This window comes from Brachionichthys hirsutus, chromosome 18 (genome assembly GCF_040956055.1).
Source record: "Brachionichthys hirsutus isolate HB-005 chromosome 18, CSIRO-AGI_Bhir_v1, whole genome shotgun sequence".
NCBI lineage: Eukaryota > Metazoa > Chordata > Actinopteri > Lophiiformes > Brachionichthyidae > Brachionichthys > Brachionichthys hirsutus.
The window spans coordinates 8,870,686-8,888,559 of record NC_090914.1 but is presented as its reverse complement, the minus strand read 5'-3'; the positions used below and the strand labels follow the sequence as shown (position 1 = coordinate 8,888,559).

At 45.4% G+C, this 17,874-nt stretch overlaps 1 protein-coding gene across 1 annotated transcript; it reads right to left on the bottom strand.

The window, feature by feature from the left end:
* Nucleotides 1-4,436: 4,436 nt before the first annotated feature.
* On the bottom strand, nt 4,437-16,216 carry trim9 (tripartite motif containing 9). The gene is made up of 11 exons (XM_068751692.1): nt 15,380-16,216; nt 12,281-12,376; nt 11,374-11,496; nt 9,428-9,538; nt 9,048-9,201; nt 8,581-8,726; nt 7,844-7,982; nt 6,720-6,758; nt 5,238-5,541; nt 4,970-5,132; nt 4,437-4,514 (listed from the first exon to the last, which is right to left on the bottom strand). Exons 1-11 carry the CDS (start codon nt 16,214-16,216, stop codon nt 4,437-4,439), a joined length of 2,190 nt encoding a protein of 729 aa, XP_068607793.1.
* Between the last annotated feature and the right edge of the window lie 1,658 nt (nt 16,217-17,874).

Genomic DNA, 17,874 nt, shown 5'->3' with positions numbered 1-17,874 from the left:
GTTGCGGGCTGCTCAGTCAGGGAGGGGTGGGTGGGAGTTGCAGGCTGTCCTGTCTGGAAGTGAAGCTGAAGGGTAAGATGGTGTCAGCTTTTTGCTGCAGCAGTCTCCGCCCTCAGCTGCTTGTCATTGGCTGCTGCAGAGGGAGGGCGTTTCTCTGCCGGCCTCCCCAGCTGAGCAACAGGAAGCGCTCAAAGAAACTACAGATTGGTAGAACTCAGAGTGTTATTTAAAGATAAGTCATATTTAGTCATCTCAAAATGATGATAATGAAAGAGAAAGTTTTGTTAGACTCACCTTGGTCCTGTTTCCATTTTTTTTATGATTCCTATTTATGTTTTCTTATGAAATTAATGGTGGCCGAAATTGATCTGTCTCAAATCAATTGCTTTACGATTTATTATTATATTTAAGTGCACATGAAAATCAATGCAGTTTATAACTGTTAACCTAATCATATTCTGAGTTAATCCAGTGGGATTATGTCTGAAAAAGTGCATCTAAATTAGGACCATTGTTTTTAGATATTTTTTCAGTATTTGTTTGATGCTCAATCCCACTAAACATCAAATATGTCAATTTTATAAAAACAGCATCCGGTTATAGTTGCATCAAAATCTGTTTTGGCTCTTTTGTACAGTGATATAAGGAACATGTGCCAGGTTGGCCTCAAGCCCAGGATACTGTTTATTTAATTTGATCAGGCTGTTAAAAGTCCTGCCAAATTGTATCACACAAAACTGAAATAAAACTAGTTGAAATAATTCCATGAAGACTTTGTTCACATCTATTTATTGAATATTCATACATACAAAAACATATTACACTTGGGATCATAATTATAGCATTAATAGGGTAATGATTGAAATATAATAATAATAATAACAATTATAACAATCATACAGCAAAAATTATAATAGTAAGAACAACAATGCTCTTTTTATATTCATAAATTTCTCCATGACATATTTTAATATTGCTGTATATAATAATATCAAGTAATGACATTCAACCTCAAATCAAACAGGGGGGGGGGTCAATTAAAAATAGGTTATAATGCAGCAAACACACACTCATACATTTGTATGTACATTTAGAGACATAATCCAGTGTCGCCCAGCGACTGTGTGCACGCTCTTAATAATTCATCACGCTTGATGAGGCTTGTATGGCAGACTTGAAATATTCCCGGGATCAGAAATTATTAATGTTACAATCGCACAGCTCATGTCTTTGTCTGCTGAAGTGTTTGTCTTCTTCCACTGGACGCGAGGAAAGTCCTGCAAATGAACCGTTTCACTGAGTTCAAGTTATTTAGTTCCTTCGTCCTGCAGCCTGAGGTTGCGTAACACTGAGATAATGGCTGCTCTTGTCTCTCATTGCTCACTGACCCATTTCTGAATTTGAACTCCTTGATTTGTGCTCGACGCTTGTTTTGCCAATTATATGTACTATGCCTTCTGAGCCACTGACTAATAAGCACGATTGAGGTCTTGCCAGAATGTAAAAGCAGTATGACGTTTCCAACTGTCAGAAAAGGCCGAAAGCGATTCTCTAAAATGAAATATAATATAATTAATAATATAATTTAAACTGTATGTCAGTTTCAGCACAATGTTGGTCACAAAATCCATCTCAGTGTCAACACTCATTCTGAGTGGTCAAAGTAATATTTGACGTGACATATTTAGGCAACTGTGATGTAAACTATGTTTGAAAGACATTTAGATGGACACAGGACGTCTCCCTGTCTGCGTCTATGTTTGTTTACGGGATGTGAAATAAGGAGGCGAGACAGGGAGACAAGGTTAAAGCCCGCTGTGCAGAAAAGTCTGGTTTAGTTTAAAAATGAAATAGAAATTACTGTGTGCAGCTTTTTTTTTTATCATACATGTGAGGACGTGATTTACAATCAATATTGACCCGAGGGCAATAGAAATGAAAGAAGTCCAAAAAGTCACCTTGTTATACCTGACTTATTCTTCTTCAGCGCTGTGGTTGTGAAATCAATAAGAAACATGACTATGGCTTAGATTGCCCTTTTGCTGATGGATAAGTACATCTAGCAGCAGGTGAAGTCAGGCATCACAGATGTTACAGTTGACTCTGCTGAGGCAATTCGTCTGGTGTTTAGCAAAGTCTCATGGATCTTTGAAGTATTGCAGAGTGGAAAAGGCACACCCATGAAGCTCTAACACAGGAAAGCACCTCATGTAAATGCTAGACATGCACGGTTTGTCTCATAGCGGAGATGCACAGGGATCATTGTTGGGCAACTTGAAGTTCAACGGTTTCCTCAAAGTGAGCCCTCAACTGGGACTTATTTTGTTATCCTGGCAGCATTATTTCAGGGATAGTCATGCTGATCGATATGGAGCGTTCACGGTCTCCAGAGGATGCATTGGGATGACTTTGCTGTTCTTCTGATGTTTTTCCTGCAGAATCACCATCATTGTTTTGTCTTGAAAACAGAAACAACTGCTGTATAGTTTCTTATCTATCTATTTTGAGTTTGAGCTAATATTTTGGTTCATAACTAAATGCACACCTAAAAGAAATGTCATTTTTGTTGCACTGTCTATTTAATGCTAATTAGCATTGATTAGCATACTGAAATACATAAAGTGTTAATTAAATACCTGCTAAAGGTCACAAATGTTGGCAATGTTATTGCCAGACTTTTAGATTGTGTGTAAAACAGTAAATCCTACAGTGAACCATCACCGGTTGAGGAGGCTGTTGTCCAAATGCAATGCAACAAAAACATCCCAGCGCATCGTCACCTTTCTTGTTGCTTTAGTCGGACATATAGTGGTTCTCGCCGTTACTGTAAACCCTCAAGTTACATTTTTAAAGCCATAAAAATACATTGGTTTCTTTCTAATAACTATACATCAAATAAAATGCACATTGTCGAAAAAGTGTGAACATCAATAACTTATTTAACTATACACTTCTTTGCAATAAATCATTTCAATAACAATATTACAAAACTACCAGGATTCAATCACTTACAGTAAAAAAAAAAAAAAAGCCAGAATGAAGCAGCTTCACAGTATTTTCAACACTCGTCGATGCACAGAATTGCTTGTTTTTTAATCATATATTAGGCTAAATTCTGTTCCTCCTGTTCTGAGACTTGTTCTGCAGAGAAAGGCTGCACGAAGGCCCGACTTCCAGTAGCGTCTAACACGTTGATGCTGCATTTTTACAGACAATACAGAAGGTTCACATGAGCAAAGCCACTAAATTAAGCAGCATGTACATGGACGAGCACACGGCGCGGCTGGGAGTCAGACTATTGCTCTCATACTGGGATCATAGCAGCTCGACACATTCGCACGTTTATACACCTCTCATGCTCCCCCTCTGTCATGATGATGGCCGGCAGGAAAATAAATATACAGGATACATATATATATATATATAAATGTATGTTTTCACAGAAAGAAGGACAAGAATGTTAATTAGATACCCTGAACTGAGATTTGATGATGTTCATTTGCAGCATAATGCCCATTCTTTTAGGAAATGCACACATTTTCTTTATTATCAAGAATCAGGTGGGAGAAATTATTCCTTACTCCATGCTAAATATGAAGCTACAGCCAACAGGCGGTTAGCTTAGCATATCTTATTTTAATTTAGTGGAAACAGGGGGGGTAATATTTATCCCAGCGCTCAAAGGAATTTAAATCCTCCAACCTACACCTTTAAAAAAAACCTTTGTCTTCTATATTTGATTATTCTATATATTCTATATGGTTCAATGGCGTGGCGAGAAAGCAAATATTTTTAAAATGAAAACAAACAGACATGAAAATCCAATCGTTTTACACACCGCTTTGTCAATGGAAAGTCAAGTTATGTTTCAAATATAAAATGAGTTCACACAGCTCCTGCAGCTTGATCCCAGAGATTGCAAAATGACTCTTAAAAGGACATTACTTACACCCTTGAGTGTAAGTAATGCCAATTGCCACTAAGCTCAAAGAGTTAGGATGCGTTCCATCACAGAAAGGCGCGCCACCTTGAATGGAAATTTCCCTGCAGCCATCATATGTAAATGTGCGTTTTCCTGCAGCACAACGCTGCTCGGATGTTTCACTGCCGAACTCCTGAAATGTTTTGTGGACGAAGAAACATCACCTGACTTTCCATCCACATAGGAGAGTACATGATGACGGAGTTAAATTTAAGTGAACCGCTCCTTTTATTCTGATTGCCAAACATAATCCCATCATCTCAACAGGATTTTCTCTGTGCATTTAGACGCCGTCCTGCGGACAGTCCATATTTTCCAGGTTTAGGCATTATAAAGGCATGGCTCACCGCTAATGGAGAGTGATGACACCAGTCGGTCAGGGAGGGGGGGAGCTCATAGTTACTGACTGACAGGATGCATCCTGGGTAATCCTGGAGAGGTGGTGTGGAGCCTTTTAGCAGACAGAGCCAGCAGGATCTGCCTCCCCAGGAGTGTAGAAATCAGGGATGGCCAGGCCAGTATGCAGTGTAACCTAAAGAAATAAGACAGGAGCCAGGTTCCTTTTTACCGCTTATGCAAATGAACCAAAAATATGGACATGAGGATGTACGTGCATGACTAAACCAGAGGTCAAACAATTCCGACAAGCATGAAATCACCACTGGCCCAAAGACCGCGAAGCCGTTAAGGACGTGAAGGAAGGGAAAGATGGAACCCATTCCTTTATCCTCCTCCTCCTCACATGGACTCTGATTCTGGAATAGTGCATAAACTAGTCTAACTAGCAATTTTCATGAAAGCAAAAAAAATGTGGGTAGTATCACTCTTACTGAAATATCAAACCAATCATTTAAATCTGCTGGAGGGACAATAAACACAACAATCTGCATGATAAGGGATCAATTTGACAAATTAGGAATCTTCAAATGTAAACCCCCCCCCCCCCCCCCCCGCAGTTTAATCCATGCAAGCGGTATCATTGCGCACCTGGACATTTCGGTTGATGCTGATAGCTGGGTAATAAACGCCCTCCAAGGCTTCGAAAGCCACTGGACCCTGCTGTTCGTCGTTGAGGAGAAAGATGACGATCCCGCGTGAGAAATCCAACAGAACACCTATTGTAGATCCTTTACTGATGCCACCATCGGTCCTGCATGGACACACACAACGAAGGAAACCGCAAGCATTGTGAGAAACATCTACTGAAGAGCGTACGGATGTCTACTCCTGCAGAAAGAGGCAATTATTGACGAACCTGTTGGTGTGGGAGTTGTTGTGCATGAACCAGGAGCGGTTGTTGTCCACATACATGGCCCAGGCCTTGTCATCCTTCCCCAGCATCACATCCTTCAGGACGTCGCCCCGAGCGATACCGAAAGCAGGATCCGGGTGGTTGTCATAGCGATCAATGGTCATTTCCCAGTAATGGACACCACGCGAGAAGGCCGAATTGCCCATGACCACTCTGTCATCGTAACTGCTGCATGTCACAGTCAGGTTGTCGTTGGAGAGGATGATGTCCGGGTGAGCAGAGACTGGGTCGAAGGTGAACCAAGCAACTGTAAAGGAAAAGGTGCACGGGATGTTGAGCGTCTCTGCAATAATTACGACACGAAGGTGGCGGTTAGATGAGGGGAGGTAATTTAATGAGAGGGATTATAATCATATGAGAGGAGAAAGTTCTCACATGATTAATAAAGCAGGCATCATTATTATTGTTCATTTATATTTATAAACCAGCTTCTGAACCCCAGGTAATGAAAAGCTAAAAGTGCAGTAGTTACCTTTTGCCAATAGGGGTCTCTCAACTAAAACTAATCGATATGAATTGGACCCTTACATCAAGAAGAGGGGGTTTCGCTACAAGGCAAATCCTAAAAACCAATCGATCTACATTTCAACACTCGCGTATGGCCGGTCACCGACAGAATGGATGCATTGGTAGCCGGGTGGGTTAGTTTTCGCTGATGTTAGTTGGTTTGTCTAATTTTAGCAGGATTACTCAAAAGATGAAGCATGGATTTTAATAACTGTCTGGTGACCCAGATCATTACAGGCCCACGGTGCACGGTTCATGAAGGCTGCCTGTGGGCATCAGTTAATGAGTGAAACCTGCGCCTGCAGGTTGGTTGCTCTTCTGGGTTCCCAAATAACTTTTATAGCAGCTGCACCTATAGAGATGGGCTTTTCTGTGATCAAGGCCCCGCAGGATTGAACTTGCAATTACCTGCAAGGAGGTTTGCAACCAAATTTAAACCAAAGAGGTGATATGAATGCTTCCATTACGTTATGCAACGCTATGTAAAATTAAATTAAATTATATTTAGCTATTTTTGTTGGTGGCAAATGAAAGCATAATCATAATAATCCACATCCATTTTCATGGATTAATGCTACTTGTAGTTATTTTCGCAGGCTTGGTTAAATGCTAATTGCAAACGGTTATATATTTAAGAATGTGGGAGTTGAACAGATGGATGCTTGTGCTTTGTATGGGCTCCACTGGATACGCTTATCTACAGCTTCCACTGGAGTCACCCTGTGCAGGAGGGTTTCATTACAGAGCTTTATTTCCCAAAAGTGAAGAGGGTTATGAGATGTCTATATTCAGAGTTTATTAAATGCAGCCCACAGAGCAACAAACCTCCCTCCTGCTGGTTTGAGAGCAAAGACTGCACTGATGAAAAATGGCCAGCAGGGGATGAAGCAGGGAGTCAGCAATGAGAGCCGTCCATACCTGTGCTTATAGCCTGAATATCGCATGGAGGGAGTCCAGCTGAAATGTGGAATGAAGGGAGAGAGAAAGAGAGAGCGGGGGAGGGAGAAAGAAAAGGAGAGAGGAGGAGTGGGAGAGCATAGCACAGCAGGGAAGCAGACAGTGGAGAGGGGTTGGAAAGGTGGAGGAGAGGGTAGAAAAGCAGGTTTGATCAGGGAAGCTGATCCAAAACACCACAGAGGAGAAACCAGAAACAAAGGCTACGTGAGAATTACAAGCCTCGTCGGCCAATTCTGACGTTTTTGCTCTGATCAGATTTGATTATCTTGACGGTTCACACCCAAGATTATCAAGAACCCGTATCTGGATCTGATGTGAACGCGCCTGTCCTTTGAAACAGCCATATGCGCACATCGACATGGTTTTGCGCGAGCCATCTGCGTCGCCACCATCAAACGTCCCATTTGTGAATCTCACTGCACTGGTATGGAATCACATTTTGCTCCAGAGGACGACAACTGGTTGTTCAGTGGCCGCTCTCATTCAGGTCACATGGCCAAATCCAATGCGAAGTGCATCCGAGTGGTCGGATCATGCACGGCAGCTGCTGAGAGACGGGCACGGCCACCGTCTGGTCCTTTCAGGTGCTGGATGTCAAGCTTCCCCATCTACACAGAGCCGCATTTAACTCACGGGAAAGCAAGCGGGTGGGTGGATTATAAAAGAACCAACTCAAAACACACCCTCAAACAGAATTCACTTCCTGATTCAAGCCTCAATGTGTTACACAAAAGATCCCGAAGAAGTTGGATTCCCTTTTCAAGCCGGAATTTATTCTCCTTCTGAACGCAGTGAGTTCAGTCATGTTTTAGAGGAAGGAGACAGAATTTGAGTATTCATGAGGACTGCGATGAAATACCTGCTGGCACACAGTTTGTGTTTTTGTGTCGCTGCACAACAAGTGAAATCATCATGGTGACGTCACCGTAGCGACTGCCCGGCCCTGGGCTCACTAACGCAGGGCCTCATAACTTAAAATGCTTGCTAAGAGAAGAACAAAAGCAGGAATTCTGTTTTAAGAGTGCATTTTTTCCCCTTAAAGTCCATATAAAAGTGGACGTGCAAGGAGGCGATGCTTAACGTACTCTCGGAGGTCTGCATGATCAGAGTCTTGCTGTACTGGCCCACGCCGCTGCCGTTGAAAGCCTTCACTCTGGACCTGTACGTGCTGTTGAAGTGCAGCCCGTCCACTGTGCAGATGGTCTCCGTCCCCACGTACACTTCCTGTAAGGACATGCAGGGCAGATGCATCCATCCTACTTCAGAAAGAAAGTGCGTTTGGATTGGTTGGCAGGTGTAATAAGTGTGCACGACCGAGCGTGGGCGAAGCGGCCCACGCGGAAGTATAATTAGTAATGGCAAGCCAGCTCGCCAAACTCAACAAGGCACTGTGTTGGCGAGGCGCAGTGAGTCAGAGAGCAGAAGAGGAAGCGGAAAAATAGGTATGGTGAGGAGATGCACTTAGCACAAAACAACCAGCAGGTCTCTGGACGCTGCCACACAGTTGAGCTTTGGCTGCCTATGGCAGCTAGCAGTCAGCGGGGTGGATGGGTAGGTGGGGGTCTTAGGTGGATGGATTACGTTTTGGACACTGCTCGGAGAGCACACTTCCTATGGGATCACTGGATTTCGGTGTCATCTAATGCCTCGCAGCAGAACGTCACATAAGCTGCTCCCGCAAGGAGTGGAGAACCCGAGCTGCTGTCTCGTGTTCTGTAGGTGAACTATCACCGTGGCTACTCCTGCTTCCCCCCCCCCGTCGGGGCTTCACAGGTAAAAGTAATTCTATTAAAGTCCAGACAAAAGAAGGCGGGAACCCTACCCTGAAAGGCCCCCCATTTCCATCGTCCAGCTCCAGGATGTAGCCGTCCACGGCGATGGTGGAGAGTGGTGGCTGTTTCCATGACAGCGTGGCACTGTTGTTCTGAGTGCAGCATTCCTCCAGTTGGAGCATAGGAGCAGCTGGGACTGAGGAGGGGGGGGGGGGGGGGGGATGGGGAGAAACCGAGCCAGATTACACCCCACTGAGAAATGATGCCGGCAAAACTTTCAAATGTATCATTCATGAATTAAATGAAAACTTCAAAGGCTTCCAAAGCACAAATACAAACAGCACCAAAGTTCATCATTCATCATTAGGTTGCCTATGGTGCGACGCCGGCACCAGACTGACCATGTGCATGATCTAATGTTCTGATGTTCTGAACGCTGTCAGAAACACATCCTCCTGAGCAGCGGCAATGACTGAACTGATTTCACTGTCCACTGATTATCCTGTCTTGTTGTTACCTTTCATCTGGACAAAGTCCAGCTGGTGGATCGTCTGCAGCAGCGGCCCGCTGTCCAGGGTGAGGTCAAAGTCGCTTGTCATCCTGGGGGTGAGGGTTCCCTTCCCCCACTGACCCTCTGTCACGTGGACCCTCCGGATCAGAGCGTCAGAGATCTGAGGACCAATTAGTCAGTCGTCTCATTACTCTTCAGAAAGAAATACCAGAGATTAAGCAAAGTCACAGACATTTATCTGATGGCGATCATCTGCTACTGAAATACACTTTATAGTGAGTTTAATTTGTCCCAACCTGCTTGGATGGGTGAGGAACCCCACTCTGGGTCCAAAGGCAGGTAAACCTATAACCTGCATTCATTACATTTACATAAAGACCTCTCACCTGCAGGAAGCCACTGGGGTCGTTCTCCTTGATGACCTCCAGACAGTACTCCATCAGCCCCGTGGTCTGACGGAGCTTCACCGTGCAGTGGGAGATCTGATCCCGAACCACCTGCATCAAAGAGGCAGAAATAGAGCGGACGGGAGCGGTGGAGGAGAAAAGAGGGAGTGGAAACAGCCAGAGGGTAATGGAGTTTTGCAAGTATAATACAATTACACAAGTACATCAGGCGCACCAGAGATAATCACACGTTCATGATCACCCCTTTCCTGTAATCACTCCAGAGTGGAACAGGATTAAAATGCACAAAGATGGTTTAACAAAATGTGTGAGTGCTGCTAATGGGCGAAGAAAGAGACGATGAAGAGGAATCAATAATGAGATCAGGACCAGAGTTGTCAAAGTGATTGATTTTTCTTTTTCTTTCTGAGACTTGTACACAGATTGGAGGAGGGAGAGGAGGCTGGAGGGACACGATCCTGCTATTGACGTTAGTGTTATTTTGTTTTCACACACCAGATTTGCAAACATCCGTCACCGCCGGTTACATCAGAGATGAGGCCGCCCTGCCTGCCTTTCAAAAGGATTTTAAAAAAACACGTAGGCAGAAATAAAAAGCACATTGGAAATACAAAATTGTATTGCTGCCTATAATTAATTAGAAGCCCCTCCCTTATCAAAGATATTTGATAGATTTGATTTAGGAGATTCCCTCTGACACCACTGATGTCCACTGAGCCACATTCAGCAGTGTGAAATAAATGGAGGTTGCTAGGTAACAAAAACTGCTGCTCTCTGAGGAGGGCGAGCAGAGAGGAAAATCCTTTGTGCAGTGACCAACAAAATGCAAGAACATTTACTGCTGAGCACAGCCAGAGCATCTAGAAGAAAATCTGACAGCCCTGACACGTCAATAAAGACTTTTATATTCAGGAATCCTAAAGTCACTCTTTGAAAGAAAAAGAATAAAGGTTTATGTAATTTTTGTTTGAATTTAAATCAAGTTTGTAAAAGTTTACAGGAATGAACAACAGATCGATTCAAATAAAAGCATCCGAAGGACTAAACGCAGCGGACGAGCAATACATTCTGCAGCGAGTTAAACACGAATATATGAGAATGAGTTTTAGTTTGAGCTTGCAAATTCTGGGATTACTCACGTGGAAAGAAAAGGAGCATGTGACGGCGTGTGAGCATGTTGTTTCTCAAACCACCTACATGTGTGAAGCCTCCATTCTACAGAGCGTCCAAGCGTGAAATTGGATGCTTTACAGTACATGCATCCCCCCCCCCTCCTCCTCCTCCTCCTCCTCCTCCTCCTCCTCCTCTCACATCGACTCCATCTCTGGCTTCAAGTCGCTGCTGGTGGTTAAAATATTTTTAGCTTGTTAATTCTGTTCTGAAGCCTAAACCGGCAAATCGGAAAAATCGTGAGCTGCAGAAACACGATAAATAATTTAAACTGCCATTTGAAAGAAGAATAAAAAAAGAGAGGGTCCATATCAGTCAGGCATCTTTCATTATTTTTTAAAGCACATCATTGATTTGGATTCATTTCCATCCTGCCAGGCGGCGTGGACGTGATTGTGCTTCCATCATTTGCCACCTTCGCTGCCCTGAAACGATGCTGCGAGACTTTCCTCGTGCCCCCTGGGGTCTCCTTCCATTGGACAAAGGTAATAACAAGCCCTTAATTTGCCCATGTAAGCCCTTCTTGCAAGAACATCGCTTCTTGTGTGCGCATTTTATGGCAGAGGTATATTATTGTGATATTTGAATACCCAAATACAATAACTTCAATCCTAATCAGGAGCTGTCCTTTAACAGCCCCTGCCCCCCCCCCCCCCCCCCCCCCCGGGGCAGCTTGAATCCACCCCTCAGTACAGTCTGAGTCTGTTGAGATGGTTGCAATGCTCATCTGTGCACGCTTGTGTCTGATCGCTCACCTTCAGTTTGTGCTCATGCTCTTTGGTGACTCGAGCCAACAGCTGGGCTTTGCGTCTGTTCAAGGCGTCGATGAGGGCGTCGCACTGCGCCACCAAACACGCCTCGAACTCCACGCCGTTCTCCTGGGAGACGGAATCCATGAATTTAGACCAACTGGGCAACCAGTTGAAGCCTCAGTGGCCGTTATCTAAATTCAAAGGTCCTACTGGGCACTTTGGTGACATTGTCTCCAGTAAGGCGGGTCATTTGTCCCCATTTTGGTTTGATTGTTGGCAGGACTAAGCAAACAAAGCCTAATGGCTGTATTTTTTTAAATACTTTTTTTATTACTGATACATTTATTCCCACATCTTGCCTGCTTGCAGTTTCTTTTAAAGGAAAACAAGGCGATATAGTGAACATGAAACATTGATGGAGAAATGTTCCAGCTTCATTCTTCTAGCTTGAAATCTAAAACTAGCTCTGTGCTGTTGAAGGCTAAAAATTGATTGCCAGGTTGATTTTAGTTGGCTTAAACTTACATAAAGACACTTGTATTTAGTTTAAACACAATAAATAAGAATCACATTTTGATATGAAAGCATAGAAACACTGATAATTTGCCTTTTTTTTTCTACAATGGGGCAAATGTTCTAGAATTGAAGGACTTATGGAGGTATAAAGGTGCTGACAGATAGATAGGCCGCACACTAAGAGATTTACAAATGTAGAATGGGCCTTTAGGTTCAAAGCTGAATTCAGATTTGAACAAACTGGGACGTAACTGAGCTCTGATCATTTCAAATCGGAAGAGTTCTGTGAATCGACAAGGAACGCCTTGTAGACGGGCTGTCATCTCAGGGGACGATGAGACATTATTAAGATTATGGAATCAGAAATGTCTGCATGGGTTCATTCTGAACAGACCTGGATGTGCTGCACCATGTTCCTCAGCTGCACCAGGAACTCCTTGGCTTCGGTGGCTCGGTCCGACAGGCCGTTGAGGGCCTGAGAGAGCTGACCCTGTGGAGAGCAGAGAGGAAATCAGGGCTAGAGCTGAAGCACTGCCGTTACTCTACGTATTCTACCGATCTATTTGTATATAAATGTCAGACTCTTCTAGTTTGGGATGAAATCAAAATGACCAGCGGACTTTTTCTTTTTTTTTTTTTTCAGAAACAAAGCTGCTGTTCATCGCTGATGACAGGCTGACATTTTGAAGTGTCAAAGTCTCCACCCCCGAGACAAAACGCAGTCTTATTCTCACACAAGAAATGTCAATTCCAACTAAAGCTAAAGTGATTTATGCAAAAAAAAAGAAATCCCTTGACAGTTGCATGGCTTTATTATTGGATTAAAGCCCCTGGTCACACAGAGCTCTGTGCATGTGATGGGAAATACCATCGCTTTGGATGTCTGGATGACACACAAATGCTTCTGTTTGGATAGAGGGGGAAATAAATGGAGTGTCCATGTATGTGAAGCGAGGTTGTGTGAACAGGGACACGGCCTGACCCTGTGGGAACCTCCTTCGGTTGAGTGGGAGCCCGTCAGCTTGGGGTAGGCGTCGTCTTCTGGGTGGAAAGGAGGTTATTTATCCAGCAAAGAACAATCACTTGAACTCCGGATGAGAGCAATAAAACCCAGAAGCAGCTGATACAGTGAAACCCTGTGAAAGCAGCTCTGTGTTGACCCGGCTCCTGGAATCTGACGCTAGCCGGTGGGAATCTGTCTGGCCAGGCCGGCAGCTGACCTCTGACCTCGCCGTTTGGGAAACCATGACAGCTGCCACTAGCATGAGCTTCCAGCACCGAGGGACGGTCGCAGCCTGGAACAGCTGAGCAAAGCCTAGAATGTCTCTACAAAAACGTCCTGCCTGCTAACTCGGGAGTCGGGACTCATATTTTAATGCACAAGAGACCGGAATGAATTAGAGGACATGAAGTGTCCTTTGTCCTACAGACAGAGGGAAGATGAATTTCAAAGCTAATGATATGCTTTTTATCCAATCATTACAATCATCAATGGGCCTGGAGTTGTCCTTTAATTTATTGTTTAGTTTGAACAAAAATGTAAAAATCATAGATATTCAAACTAAAATATCGGTCACAGCAATAAAAAAAACATGATCAAATGATCCTAGATAATAAAAAATAATGCTAATGGGGCCAACAGGTAACTTACACCTGCACCTTCAGTTGTCCTAAATGATCATTTTCCGCTTTCTGCCTTCTCATTTTCCTCTCTGCCCTCCGGTGATGGACGCTGAATGAACCCCAGCCTTGCCTCATCTGTCGGCAGGCAAAAACCATTCGGCGACGCAGCAGATGGAATGAAAAGCACTTCTGCAGTGTCTGTGCGAGAGCCTACAGAGCGCTGTCCTCAAAAACGGGTCAAAACATGCCGTGAATGTCGAGAGACTGTTTCAGCTCAGTAAAGACAACTGAACCGGAGCCTGGGGGGGGGGGGGGGGCACATGAAAAGGCAGATTCTGCCGCGATTTCGTCCTGATTTTCTGCACGCCCCCCCGTGCATCGTGTTCTTAAACCTCTATGTGATGAGCAATCACCTTTAATTCCCACTGAGTTTGACCGAATTGCATGAAGGTCTATGCATAACCTCTCCTGACACGCATGAAGGACTGAGGACCACACAGACATTTAACGCAATTTAGAGAAGATTAGCGCAGGCATCCTGTCACGGGGGGGCTGACGAGAGCTGGACGAGTCACACTGCATGAGATCATGACATTTCAACTTGTTTTCGGGAGACATGAAATTGATTTCCCTCGCAGTTTAGACGTGGTCACACAGAGACAAGATGAGACTGGGACCGATTCCTCCAGGGGTCCAGTATCTTAGAGACCTTTGCTGCTCTGCACTTTATCAAGAGGGATTTGGTTGCCATGGCGGCAGGTGGCTCAACTCTCTGTATAAAGAGAAACGCTTTTCACATAGACAGTCAGAGAGATCCCCAATGTGCAAAGACGACTAGATTGTCATTCCATTATCAGGGGGGTAAAAATGTCGTGCAGACCGGATGTCAAGTCTGCAGGGCAATCAGACTTTTAGAGGAAGCATCACTTTGGGTGTTTTTCTTACGTTTCCATGCACTGTATGTATTATACATAAATGCAAGTTAAACTCAGCGTCATATCTGCGGGATATGGAATGCAGTGTCATGTTTTCCACGATGAATTATTTAGGGAACACTCTGAAGCTCTGAGCTCTCAGCCATCTGTTACAGTTGCCGGGGACGGCAGCTTCAGATGACAGGCCAGGAATTTAACCGCGAGGCCGGGATGCCTGGGTGAACATTTTGTGCCAGAATCCCTCGTAACATTGACCGATTGATATTCGGGGATACTTCGTTTCATCCGAGAAGGATGAATGGCCTGACACTTCTCAAGCGATGGCAATTTGATGCGGGCGAAGTAATCAACCCCCCTCTGACTTTTTCCATCAGCTTTACAATTGCCTCCTGCATCTGAGGTGACGGCCTACCTCACCTCTATCTAAAGACGATGATTGGACCACGGGCCACCATCACTGTGTTTTGAAGAGCATCTCTCTCTCTCTCTGCTGCATCCTCAGCATCAGCTTCCAAAATAAGATCTCAAAGACAAGCATAGCTCCAATGTTTGCCCTGCCTAATGGTGGCGGGGCGGCACAGAGGGGTGTGGACGGATTCCCTTCAGAGGCGAGTGGTCAACAGCTGAAAACAGGCCCGAATCACCGCAACTTCATTTTGAGATGTGACACAGGCAGTTTTCTGTTGATCAAGGAGGCCAAACCCCTGAGCAGAATTTCTAATAGAGCTCTCTCCTCCCAGTCAAGACAGGTTTGCGCACCAGAGAAACCAGTTTTGGAAATCCTTTTTTCTTTTTTGGGGGGGGCCTGAGAGGAGCTGACAAGAATCAACGCAGACTTGTTGCTCAGCGCCGAGGGCGATGAATCACTGCGAATAAAGGCGACACAGAAAAGACGCACTGCTACGCCGCAAACATTTTCACTTTTACGCACGTACCTTGTGCAGTTTCCACATTGCGCCCAAGGCTTTGACTTCGTGTGTGCCGTGCTTCCCTTCCTCCAAACACTGATAACACACAGGGGTCTTACACTGCACACAGTACATGCTGAGGTTCTCCAGTTCGTGCTCCGTGCAGGTGGAGATTTTGCGCGGACTCGCCCGGCGGCTTATCCGCCCCTGCGCCGGAGGCACCAAGCGATGCTTGGCCAGGGGGCCGCGGGGAGGATGGCACCGCATGCGGCACGGGTCGCAGTAGAAGACGTCGCACTGCTCGCACATCACCGAAGCCTCTTTCGGACTCTTCTCGCAGAGCTGACACTTGAGAGCGGCTGCCTTGCCCTGCTGGTACCGGTCCACGACCCCCTCCAGAACGCGGTTCTTGGGGAATCCGCGGAGCCCCCTGTCGTCCAGGATGAGGCTGCGGTGGCACTGCGGGCAAGTGATGCACGAATTGCGGGGGATCGGGGGCAAAGATCCGAGCTGCGGGAGCAGATGCTGCTGCGGGGGAGGCTGAGGGACGGTCGGGGGGAAAACTCGCACCCCGTTGGGTGATTTTTGGCACGGGGTGGTCGGCGCGCTGACGAACCCCCCGTAGGAACCGTATCCACTGTCTGCCTCGCTGTACAAACTCATTTTATCCAAATCCAGATAATCATAGTCGGAGACGCCAGAGCCAGAGGCTCGGCTGCTCTGCGGGGACTCTGCGTCGGGGGTCTGCACGAGGATATTTCGTGCGCAAGCCAGGCAAATGTTGTGGGAGCAAGGCAGGATGATGGGCTCCCGGTAGAAAGAGCCGCAAACGGGGCATTTCAACTCCTCCTCCATTTCATCCATGGCTGCTGTGCGATTCATCGGACGAGCGCAGCGCAAGCAGGAGTCTGATCAGGCGGCAGCTTCTCGTGCGTCAGCGGAGCTCCAGCCGCGTCCTTCTGCCGGAGCAACCTTGAATCAACGGAACGACTTTAAGGGGGAGGGTGGAGACCAGCCAATGGGAAAACGGCATCAGATCGCACAGGGTTACCATTGGACAACCCGAGGATTCCAAAACATGCCATTGGACGAATCAGCTGCCGAGAGTGGAAACGTAATAAACCTCGCATCGAGATTCCACAGAAGCCAATAGAAAATGTAGATACAAATATCTACATTTTTAAGACTGACAGCGGATCTATAATAAAACAAAACATGCAGCTTCTGCAGGATGTGGGCTTCTCGGGAGGAATGCTCTCGTGTTTGGAGGAAATTGAAATAGAGAAACCAACACCTGGTGAAATCAGATAAAGCAGTCAAGAGAAGCTTTCCTCAGATTTGGACAGCCATCTGTATTTCTGTGACCAAATACCTACGTCATCTGTGAGGCATCCATGGCAACGGAAGCTCCCATGCAGCCTGAGTTCTTCATTGGGGCTGATGATGGGGGGGGGGGGGGTCCATTAAATATAACCGGTCCAATTTTCTATCCGTTCTGATAATGTTTCTGCTCATAATCTTCTACGATTTGTCAGAGCACAAAACAAATGGTGAAGTTATCCCCGCTAGAAAAACAACGCCGAATCAAGCCAAATGTTTGAAACAGGACCGTCAGCTATTTTTGGATGCGTGCACACTGACGCCTCCGGCTCGATGACATTGTTCTCTGTGTAATCTCCTCAGATTGGGGCCCCGCCCGCATCTTCCTGTGGGCTGCTCTCGAAACGCAGAAGCGACCGATCCCTCTTAAACTATTTCATCTCTTTGCGTCGGTGCCAGTTCGCTCCTTCTGCCGGGACACAGCAGGCAGCTCTGAGAGGATATCTTCACAGATTTGTCTTTGATCATATCCCAGAATGCTCCTAAATCTGTAATCAAGTGTCCATTTTTCTTTTTTTTTTTTTGGTGACCTGTTGTGCAGCAACGTAGAAGAGACGTCATGAGCACAAATGCAAATAGCTGCTGATGAACGGTATCAGAGAACACGTAACGCACACGGCACCTAGAGAGCACTAATCACCTCCATCCCATCCAAACCGAGGGGATGTGACATCATCACACATAATCCTGAGGGATGTTTGGATATTTCTATAGTGTGTTTTCCGGTGCAACATTTGTGTGTGTGTGTGGGGGGGGTTCTATCCTACAGGAACTACTGAGTCCTACTTCTCCTCACGTAACAGAGCAAACATCTTCACCATCTTTATTAAGATTCTGTGGAGCTGAGCGAACATGCAGGGCGACAAAAGCCCAAAGTCACTCCGACTCCCTGACATCCGGATCTGCGGGCTGAAATTAGCTCATGTTTCTGGATTCAGCACCACCTGTGTCCTCCACGGTGACCTGGAGAAGGCTTTTTCATATTTCAATATTTGTGAGAAGTGCCGCCAGGGAGAATCTGGGAGTGACTCCATTTAAACTCAATAAAATCTAAATTAACAAAACTTTGGAATGTTGTCTCAGTGATTATTTACGTGTCATCCCAGCCTCGAGCCTGACATATATACCAACGAAGAGATGAT